The sequence below is a fragment of the Phyllobates terribilis genome, unplaced genomic scaffold (genome assembly GCF_046119375.1).
Source record: "Phyllobates terribilis strain yellow unplaced genomic scaffold, ASM4611937v1 Scaffold_1792__1_contigs__length_210035, whole genome shotgun sequence".
NCBI lineage: Eukaryota > Metazoa > Chordata > Amphibia > Anura > Dendrobatidae > Phyllobates > Phyllobates terribilis.
In genome coordinates, this window is record NW_027364552.1 from 62,269 (window position 1) to 73,738 (window position 11,470).

General features: G+C 46.6%; 1 protein-coding gene across 1 annotated transcript; it reads right to left on the reverse strand.

Annotated features, from left to right (window-relative positions):
* Window positions 1-883: 883 nt before the first annotated feature.
* LOC141245167 (uncharacterized) lies at window positions 884-4,282 on the reverse strand. The gene is made up of 7 exons (XM_073669050.1): window positions 4,080-4,282; window positions 3,725-3,916; window positions 2,531-2,980; window positions 2,184-2,388; window positions 1,981-2,109; window positions 1,197-1,327; window positions 884-1,121 (listed from the first exon to the last, which is right to left on the reverse strand). The coding sequence occupies exons 1-7, from the start codon at window positions 4,280-4,282 to the stop codon at window positions 884-886; spliced, it is 1,548 nt and encodes a 515-aa protein (XP_073525151.1).
* Window positions 4,283-11,470: the final 7,188 nt, after the last annotated feature.

Here is an 11,470-nt window from a genome sequence, read left to right on the forward strand (position 1 = left end):
CCTGGTGACAGAATCCCTTTAACACTAATACAAACAGTACAAATGTTTATAATAAAGAAAATCTTCTCCCATTGCTTCGAGGGCCCCGTTCACCTGGAATTGTAGAACAACCTACAATAGAAAAGAAACAAATAAAACATGAATTCAGAAACTTTAACAAGACGGGAACTTTAGTCTCTGAAACGCCTCATTCTTTCTTGGGAGCTGATCACTGCCGTCTTCTTAATCTCTTTAAAGGAAAGAAGGGGAATACATATGTTAAAACCGAAATGTTTATTGTTCAAGGACAATGTGAATGAGTATATTGACCAATTACCCTGGGTGTTTCCTTTTCCTCAACTGCATCCCTGTCTTCATGGACCTTGTTGTGACCCTAGGTTCGATTGGTGCTCTCCGCCTGATATAAATAATAACATTACATTTTCTGGGCACTTAGAGTGGTATAAGGATATCTTCTATCAATCCTAAAAGTTTAGGCATCGAGGTTTGTTCTGCGATGGAGATATCATCAATAAACGCCTGTAATATACCCTTCCGCATACTGTCTACAAGTGGCCGCTACTGAGAGCACTTTGCCTGGGTATAGGTGCTGAGGATGCTCGGAAGAACAAGTCATTGTCCATAACATCACAAGCTATGTACAGTTTGCCAACTCCTACTAGCTTGCTTGATTTAATAATATACCCACCTTTGAGTCTTAGTATTTAAATTTGACACACCGAGGTCCTCTGTTTCACCCTGGGCACTGTAGTCTTCAGCTTGCTGGACCATTTGCTCCTCTTCTCCATTGCTCCCTTCTGCTTCTCTTTAGGGGAGATAGAAAACAGAATATTAAATTTTATCAACAGTTTGGTGAAATAGATCGTAACTGCTTTTCAATAAATTACCTTGAGCTGCTGGGTTGAGGTTGATTTTCCGATGCTTTCCCTGCTGCCAAGACCAGTGTGTATGCTTGGCAGAGGTCTCCTAAAGTTCTTTCTCTGTAATTCCTCTCTGCTGTCATGTTGGAATGACTGAGATATTTAGAAAACAGATACCTCTCTTTCTCTGTTAAATGTGAGACAGTCCATGTCTGACAAGTTTTTCTTGCCACCTGACTAGAGATGGATTTAAGTTTGTACCTAGATAGCAATAGAGTAGATCATAAATACATGGCACAGCATCATTAATGTAAGATATTGACTTTTAAGACTTACTTCTTTTGGTAGCGGTCAAGGTCATTGGATATATTATGTATGTGTTTTCCGGTAGTCGATAAGAAGAATCTATCCGGACTGTCTTGTTTGGCGAGCACTGGTCTCACTTTTTCAAAGTAGACGTTAAACCACTGAAACAAAAAAAAATAAAAAAAAATAAACAAAACAAAAACAGTAAACCATTTGATAAAGACTGAGTTGGGCTCTTCTATCTTAAGGTATAAAATTTGAAAAAAAAAAAAAACTAAATTAATTGCTGGTGTCAGACAGCACCAACGTCACAGAGGGACGTGCCAGACAAGGAGATGGAAACCTACAGACTATAATGGGCGGTATCTCTCCTCCGCCTCAGTTGTATTCAGAGCATATGAGGGACTACACAATCTAAATATATAGAAAAGTCACCGCACACCAAACATATGTCAGACTATAAACTATACCCACCACTCATTAAGAGTGCATAACATCTGTGATAAGGGAGAGCATATCTGTTCCTACTGATAATGCATTCTGGATGCTGCTGCAACAAGCATTATTGTTAAGAAAATGCACTATCCTGGACACAGATGCTGTAATTTTGCATCCAGGATACTGCAGGGAAATAAGGGAAAGACTCCCAACACTCTTGCAGCAGGATTTAGCATCACGCTGTCCTGTAAAACCTGCATAAAGGGAGGATCTATTGAAAGGGACTGAATGTTGCTTATACTCTTTGGCTGAAGTCATGACAACTAACAGATCCCTCTCTAATGTGGGTGCCATCGTAGTGACAGGAACATCTTACCTTTTCTTCTTCTTCAGTAAGCACAAAACAGGCTACTTGGTGGGCAGCAGTCTTATGGGATTTAACTCCGACAATTATTAGCTGTTCATTTTGATAGATGTGACGCATCCTCTCTGTCCACTCAGAAACCTGTGCGTCAAGACATGGGAAAGTTAGATAGACATGTGGCTTTAAATAAGGATAATGAGTAGGTTGTTACTTACCGTCATGTTTCTGACAACTCCTGGTCTTTGTAAGTGTTTTAGTATGATTAAGGCCTCAAGATAATAGAGAATCTCCAACTGATGCACTTCATTTTGGGATCCTCTATGGACATCCTCGATGGCTTGCAGGAAAGCTGGCTTTGCGACGGTCAGGATCTCCCGGCATTGCTGAGGTGTTTTGTCCAATTTATGCAACTCCAGGTACCTAAGAGAAAGATTAATAAATGTGACTGATAGGTAAGGCCTCTAGCTAGAGCATGTGTGGGAAACCCAGGAGCAACGGAGAGAGAAATTACAAAAAAAAATATTACTTGTACATCTGTAAGAATAAATATTAGCTGACATACCTTTTGCCGACTACCTCTTTAGCAATCCCCTTGGACAATGTCTTCTGAATGTCTGCAGTAACATTCCTGAAATACTTCATGGCCTTGAAGAGGTTTTCATTTTCATTTTTTAAACCGGTCGCAAACAGTAGATAGTGGACAAATCTCCGGACGTGCTTTAGGTAGTTGGTGACAGTTTGGTTGCACAGGCCAAGATCTTGCAGGTCTTTGAAAAATAAGCGGGTCTTTTCAATCTCCGTCGCAAAGTTGAGGCTCACACGACGATTGTTGATGAAGTATAGAAACCTTGACACATCTTCAACATTTTGTTTGTATCTATCCAGCTTCCAATGGTTCTGCAAATAAGAGGAAAAACCTTTTAATATTGGATGAGACAGAGAATGGCGATCATAAAAACCTGCATCTTTCATTTTGATCCTCTTCTCAGCTCTCCAATTCTGGCTTGGAAATCTAAAAATTTGGAGGAAAGAACAACAGGTCAGAGTAGAAACAAATTACAACTTTGAGAAAAATACTATGTATGTATATATACAGTGGCGTCCTGTCAATGGTAGAAGACCATGTGGCCACTGCGGGGTCTGGGAGTCTAGGGGTCCCTGTGCCAGCACATTTACTGGGCTCCCACCCACCACTGCTAGAATCTGGGTAAATATCGGGCCTCTGGTCAGCTGGGGGTCCCACTCATCATTGTCAGGGGTAGTAATCTTTTCTGTGTCCCGAGGCAAGATTTATGTGGACCCCAGTGCTCTGATTGGCAGCAGCACTTAGGTGGCTGCCTACCCTTTATACGGAGCATCCACTGCTGAATGCTGCATGTATTGAAGTTCATTTGTGGAACTAGCGCATGATGCTCTCCTGTCCAAGTGATTAAGATAGGAGTGGCAGCGCAAGTCAGTATGCTCCGCCAAAGCTGTGTATTTCTGGGGCATTCTTTTGGCATGCTGCTTTATGGAAGGGGAGTAGAGGGCCTGAAATAGGAGAAAAACTACTTTGTAAGGCCTGAAAAGATGTGGGATATGCTATTATGTGACCCAGATGAATATTATTTTAATTGCTTTTTTTGCGGGAGGAAGAAATTATAAACTTTAATATGGGGACAAACTATTTCCATTTACACCCCTGTATGGATTTGTATAAAAAAACACATATATTATACACACACACACACACACACACACAGTGAGGGAGACTGACCTCGGCCTGTCTTCATCTGTTTGGCTGGTATTTTCCTCTCTTTCTCTGGTCTCTGGTTGTTGATCGGCTTCACTGTCGGATGTTTCAGAGGATGTATAGTCTTCTGCAGCTGAAAGATGCACCAATTCAGGATTTGATATGGCTGGGTGCGTTGATGTGCCAGTTGATGTAGATGGCTCCTCATCAACAGTCCTGTAAATTATAATAATCCTTAGTAATAACGTGAAGTACAATCTTGAGTAGGCCAGCAGTGTTGACAATTTTTTAATGTGGCCTAAAAGCCAGGATGTGCTGAGGCCAAGGCAATGTTTGAGCAAGGGATTAAAGTAAATTCCTTGTATAAATTTACACTGACCTGTAGACATCATAATCCTCTGTGACAGGCGGCTCTTCCACTGTGACGGGCGGCTCTTCCTCTGTGACGGGCGGCTCTTCCTCTGTGACGGGCGGCTCTTCCTCTGTGACGGGCGGCTCTTCCTCTGTGACGGGCGGCTCTTCCTCTGGGACGGGCGGCTCTTCCTCTGGGACGGGCGGCTCCTCCTCGATGACTGTAGACATTTCCTCCTCAACAGGCAGCACTTCCTCCTCATTAGGCAGCTCTTGCTCACTGGCTGTCAGCTCCTTCTGCACAGGTGATGCCCCCTCATCTTCAACAATCCTGTAAATATAAAATACACCTGATTATTTGTCATAGTTCAGAACATATATGCAAATCTATAAAGCTTACACAAGTATGAACATCAGTATTCAAAGAATAAGATGCTAGTGGGGCATACCTGGCCATAGTTGGTTTCTCGGGTACTATAAACCCTCTGTCCTCCAGGAAGGAGATAAGATCGTCCTTTGTAGTGATCTCTGGAATCTTGTCATAAGGGATATATGTTCCTTTTGTTGCAATTGCTATCAGTGAGTTTTTAGATTCTTTCACTAGCGCATCCTTCTCCTCTTCTGTACAGTATCTAAGGCATTGTCGTGTAAGATGCTGTGGCAGTTGAGTAAATGTTTTGTAACATAGTGGACATGTCTTCGGCATCCTAAAGTGGCTGTAAAATAGAAAATTGTAAGATCAGGAACAATATCACTGTTACGGTACAGTCAGACACATAGATATTGAATGCGATATCGAGTAAAAAGTCACGTAGTACACATCACACATGCGATCTGTCAATCATCACAGGTGCTGTGTCTCACGTTATTATATTGTATACATTGTCCATCCAAGGAGGCGATGCTGCAGGGTAGATACGATCACTCGATTCTGCATTTCAATGTAAAGTATAGGGGGATCGTATCTGAGATCGAGAGATCGTATGGTTACACGTTACGACGCTGCTGCGTACATGATGCTAAATTACACAATGTTGACAGATTTCAGCTCACTGAGCTGAAATCTGCGATGTACGATGGCATGATTTTCGCTCTCGATATCGTCCCGTCACATGCAACGACACACATACGATGTTGATCTTGCGATTTGACCTCCGTGATGTTTAAGCGATATCATATACGATATCGCCGTGTCTGACGGTACCTTTAATCTAGCTTGTCCACCGACTAATATCGACCAGCATTTGTTTTTGTTTTCAGTTGGAAACTTGTATATTTTGCATTATAGTTAGCCAATTATCATTTTGGGAACATTATTTTAATGCTTCTTGTCATCCGTTTGCACCCCCCATGCATAATATAGCACTTTATCTGTACTTGCACAGACCCCGACTAGTGACTGGTTCATGCAGCGTTACATGAATCCCCTATTTATTATATTGATGGCTGGACCTTATATGATGGCACTTCATACCATTTACCTTTTGTACCTCCCCTACTTCCTCATAGATTGTAAGCTTGCGAGCAGGGACCTCACGCCTCATGGTTTTTGAATTGTTTGTTACTCTGTATTGTCAGTGCTGAATAATATGTTGGCGCTATATTAATAAAATTATTATTAATGCAAAATGTGCTATTGTCTGGCTCAATTTAGTTAGCTGACTCATATTTTTGGTTAAACTGGACAAAATCGTACACTGCTCTTGAACAAGCGAGTACACATACGGTTAAGCTCAAATCTGAGGGGCTTTATAGCATATTACACATTGTGGCAAAAGCACAATAACATTGGGTTTTAACACCTGTATACCCATATCTGATTATTTGCAACAATTATGCAGATTGACAAATTACCATGCAAAAAATGCATGTGGTGTTGACCACGCAAATGCTCATACAGCTTTGCACAGGACAGTCACTCATTTTTCATTAAAAACGGAACAAAAACAAGTGAGCAAGTACATATACGGTTTAAAGCCTCTTCACTGCAAACATTGAAAGATGCAAAAAGCCTGAACAATTGCAAGCCCTAACATGATGTCATAATACACTTTCACACTGCAATCCTTCCCCCTCTCCCCACCACAGTACTACAACCAAGCTAAAAAATTTACAGAGGTCACAGAGGACATCAGATGATGCTGCAGTATAGTTAGGCACCTGATTCCAGTACAAACTATATGAGTACAAGTATAGTTATACACCTGATTCCAGTACAAGCTATATGAGTACAAGTATACTTATACACCTGATTCCAGTACAAGCTATATGAGTACAAGTATAGTTATACACCGGATTCCAGTACAAGCTCTTCTACAAATACTCCCATGGTCTGAGTGTACCCCAGAATGCATGCTGCAATGGTGTCCAGAAAGGATCTTTCTAGAAGCAATACATACTGTACCTCTGCAGATTCATATTTCCCTCCCACTCACTGTCCCACCAGGTGCACTTACCTTTCTTTGGGCGGCATGGTTGTAATTGGCTAAGGCAAGAGCTTCTCTTGTGCACAAATCACCGTTGTATCTCCTGAGCACAGGATGCAAACTAAACTTCCCTCCAAAACTCCTCCTCTTCCTAAAACAATGCACTTGTCAGTGATTGATTTATTTGAATGTAAATCACGAGTCTGCTGCGATTGGTTAATGCAACTTAGTAGGTGCAGCATTTACTTTATAAGGGCTGGCTGAAGACTCAATATTGGTGTTCTGTAGCCAGCTGTCAATTTTTTTTCAATTGGACTGCTAGATACCGGGTCGCTTACAACTTTATTTATCCAGCTCTCATTGTCACAATATTTTAGGTCTGGCTACAGGTTTTCTAGGACAAGCAACAGCCTGCTGATACCCTCAGAATTTTTTTTTTAATAATATTCCGCTTTCATGTCATAATACCCCATTTTGACATTATAACACTGTCAAAATACCCAATTCCTCTGTAATACCCCATTATGATGTCAAAATACTACATTGTGATGTCACAATACTTCACTATGATGCTATAGTACCCAAAAATATGTAATACCTGATTGTGATATCATAATACCCCCATTATAATGTCATAATACGGCACTATGATGCAATATCTAACTATGTCAATATACCCCACTATGTCATAGTACCCCATTTTTCTGTAATACCCCATTGACGTCAAAATATTCCATTGTGATGTCATAATACCCCACAACTACTAGTAGAGGCAAAAAAAGTGACACATTTATTCCATTTTATTTATTGCAAGAAATTAGGCTTAGGCAAAAAATAACATGTCATGCTTTCTTTGCCAGCATTCAACCTATGTAAAGAAAAATATTGAAAAGTGCAGTATACTATATCAGGCACATTTACTCGCGCTGACCAATGTTCGATAAGTCACTCAAATGTGCCCTTTTGACTGAGTAAAGGGGGGTGGAGGAGGCTGTGGCCCTGATGAAAGAGCTGGAAGGTCTTGTAGCCTTATAAAAGGAGCCTGTGGTCCTGTGGAGAGAGCTGAAGGGGTTGAGGCCCTGTGGGAAGGCCTGTGACCCTGTATAGGGGTCCGTTGCCCTGTGGAGAGAGCTGGAGGGGCTTGTGCCCTATGGAAATGACTATGGCCATGTAGAAAGGCCCTTTGGCCTTGAAGAGGGGGCTTGTGTCCTGCAGACGGGCCCTGTGTCTCTGTGGAGAGAGCTGAAGGGGTTGAGGCCCTGTGGGAAGGCCTGTTACCGTGTATAGGCGTCTCTGGCCCCGCAGAGGGGCATGTGGCGATGTAAAGAGAGCTGGAGGGAGTTGTGGCTTGCGGAAAAGGCCATGTGGAGCGGGCTGGAGGTGCCTGTGGAAGGCTCTGGAGTAAGATTTGAGCCTATGAAGTCCTTTGCAGTAAACAACATGCAACATGATTGCCTGTGGAGAGAGCTGGAGGGGCTTGTGGCACTGTGGAAAGGCCTGTGGCCCAGTAGGAGTCTGTGGTCCTGTGGAGAGAGCTGAAGGTGTTGTGGCCCTGTGGAAAGGCCTGTGACCCTGTATAGGGGTCCGTTGCCCTGTGGAGAGAGCTGGAGGGGCTCGTGCCCTATGGAAATGACTATGGCCATGTAGAAAGGCCTTTTGGCCTTGAAGAGGGGGCTTGTGCCCTGCAGACGTGCCCTGTGACTCTGTGGAGAGAGCTGTTGGGAGTTGTGGCCGTGTGGAAAGTGCATATGGCCTTGTGGAGGTGAGCTATGGCCTTGTAAAGAGAGCTTCTTGTCCTGTGGAGAGAGCTGGAGGGTGTTGTGGCCCTGTGGAAAGGTCTGTGGCCCTATGGATAGGCCCTTTAGCCTTGTGGAAAGGGCTGTGGCCCTGTGGTGAGAGCTGGAAGGAGTTGTGGGCTGTGGAAAAGCCTGTGGTCCTGTGGAGACAGCTGAAGGGGTTGAGGCCCTGTGGAAAGGCATGTGACCCTGTATAGGGGTCTGTGGCCCCGCAGAGGGGCATGTGGCGATGTAAAGAGAGCTGGAGGGAATTGTGGCCTGAGGAAAAGGCCATGTGGAGCGGGCTGGAGAGGCCTGTGGAAGGCTCTGGAGTAAGATTTGGGCCTATGAAGTCCTTTGCAGTAAACAACATGCAACATGATTGCCTGTGGAGAGAGCTGGAGGGGCTTGTGGCACTGTGGAAAGGCCTGTGGCCCAGTAGGAGCCTGTGGTCCTGTGGAGAGAGCTGAAGGTGTTGTGGCCCTGTGGAAAGGCCTGTGACCCTGTATAGGGGTCCGTTGCCCTGTGGAGAGAGCTGGAGGGGCTCGTGCCCTATGGAAATGACTATGGCCATGTAGAAAGGCCTTTTGGCCTTGAAGAGGGGGCTTGTGCCCTGCAGACGTGCCCTGTGACTCTGTGGAGAGAGCTGTTGGGAGTTGTGGCCGTGTGGAAAGTGCATATGGCCTTGTGGAGGTGAGCTATGGCCTTGTAAAGAGAGCTTCTTGTCCTGTGGAGAGAGCTGGAGGGTGTTGTGGCCCTGTGGAAAGGTCTGTGGCCCTATGGATAGGCCCTTTAGCCTTGTGGAAAGGGCTGTGGCCCTGTGGTGAGAGCTGGAAGGAGTTGTGGGCTGTGGAAAAGCCTGTGGTCCTGTGGAGACAGCTGAAGGGGTTGAGGCCCTGTGGAAAGGCATGTGACCCTGTATAGGGGTCTGTGGCCCCGCAGAGGGGCATGTGGCGATGTAAAGAGAGCTGGAGGGAATTGTGGCCTGAGGAAAAGGCCATGTGGAGCGGGCTGGAGAGGCCTGTGGAAGGCTCTGGAGTAAGATTTGGGCCTATGAAGTCCTTTGCAGTAAACAACATGCAACATGATTGCCTGTGGAGAGAGCTGGAGGGGCTTGTGGCACTGTGGAAAGGCCTGTGGCCCAGTAGGAGCCTGTGGTCCTGTGGAGAGAGCTGAAGGTGTTGTGGCCCTGTGGAAAGGCCTGTGACCCTGTATAGCGGTCCGTTGCCCTGTGGAGAGAGCTGGAGGGGCTCGTGCCCTATGGAAATGACTATGGCCATGTAGAAAGGCCTTTTGGCCTTGAAGAGGGCGCTTGTGCCCTGCAGACGTGCCCTGTGACTCTGTGGAGAGAGCTGTTGGGAGTTGTGGCCGTGTGGAAAGTGCATATGGCCTTGTGGAGGTGAGCTATGGCCTTGTAAAGAGAGCTTCTTGTCCTGTGGAGAGAGCTGGAGGGTGTTGTGGCCCTGTGGAAAGGTCTGTGGCCCTATGGATAGGCCCTTTAGCCTTGTGGAAAGGGCTGTGGCCCTGTGGTGAGAGCTGGAAGGAGTTGTGGGCTGTGGAAAAGCCTGTGGTCCTGTGGAGACAGCTGAAGGGGTTGAGGCCCTGTGGAAAGGCATGTGACCCTGTATAGGGGTCTGTGGCCCCGCAGAGGGGCATGTGGCGATGTAAAGAGAGCTGGAGGGAATTGTGGCCTGAGGAAAAGGCCATGTGGAGCGGGCTGGAGAGGCCTGTGGAAGGCTCTGGAGTAAGATTTGGGCCTATGAAGTCCTTTGCAGTAAACAACATGCAACATGATTGCCTGTGGAGAGAGCTGGAGGGGCTTGTGGCACTGTGGAAAGGCCTGTGGCCCAGTAGGAGCCTGTGGTCCTGTGGAGAGAGCTGAAGGTGTTGTGGCCCTGTGGAAAGGCCTGTGACCCTGTATAGCGGTCCGTTGCCCTGTGGAGAGAGCTGGAGGGGCTCGTGCCCTATGGAAATGACTATGGCCATGTAGAAAGGCCTTTTGGCCTTGAAGAGGGCGCTTGTGCCCTGCAGACGTGCCCTGTGACTCTGTGGAGAGAGCTGTTGGGAGTTGTGGCCGTGTGGAAAGTGCATTTGGCCCTGTGGAGGTGAGCTATGGCCCTGTAAAGAGAGCTTCTTGTCCTGTGGAGAAAGCTGGAGGGTGTTGTGGCCCTGTGGAAAGGTCTGTGGCCCTATGGATAGGCCCTTTAGCCTTGTGGAAAGGGCTGTGGCCCTGTGGTGAGAGCTGGAAGGAGTTGTGGGCTGTGGAAAAGCCTGTGGTCCTGTGGAGACAGCTGAAGGGGTTGAGGCCCTGTGGAAAGGCCTGTGACCCTGTATAGGGGTCTGTGGCCCCGCAGAGGGGCATGTGGCGATGTAAAGAGAGCTGGAGGGAGTTGTGGCTTGTGGAAAAGGCCATGTGGAGCGGGCTGGAGGTGCCTGTGGAACTCTCTGGAGTAAGATTTGGGCCTACGAAGTCCTTTGCAGTAAACAACATGCACCATGATTGCCTGTGGAGAGAGCTGGAGGGGCTTGTGGCACTGTGGAAAGGCCTGTGGCCCGGTAGGAGCCTGTGGTCCTGTGGAGAGAGCTGAAGGTGTTGTGGTCACGCAAATGAGCCCTTTTAACTGATTAAAGGTGGGTGGAGGAGGCTGTGGCCCTGATGAAAGAGCTGAAAGGGGTTGTAGCCTTGTAGAAGGAGCCTGTGGTCCTCTGGAGAGAGCTGGAGGGGGTTATTGCCTTGGGGAAATGCCTATGGCCCTGCGGAGGGGACCTATGACCCTTTGAAAAAGGCCTTTGGCCTTTTGGAGGGGGCTGTTGCCTTGTAAAGGGAGCCTCTGTCCTTTTTAAGAGAGACAGATGGGGTTGTGGCCTTATGGAAAGGCCTATGACACAGTGAAAGGGCCCTGTGGAGAGAGGTGAAGGCGGTTGTGGCCTTGTGTAAATGCCTGTAAACCTGTAGAAGGAGCCTGTGGTTCTGTGGAGAGAGCTTGAGGGGGGTTATGGCCCTATGGAAATGACTATGGCCCTGTGGAATGGACCTATAGCCCTTTGCAAAGGGCCTTTGGCCTTGTGGAGGGGGCTGTTGCCCTGCAGAAGGAGCCTGTGGCCCTGTTGAGAGAGCCAGAGGGGGTTGTGGCCCTATTTAAAGGCCAGTGGCCCTGTAGACTGGCCCCTTGGCGTTGATGAAGGGGCTTGTGCCCAGCAGACGGGCCCAGTGACTC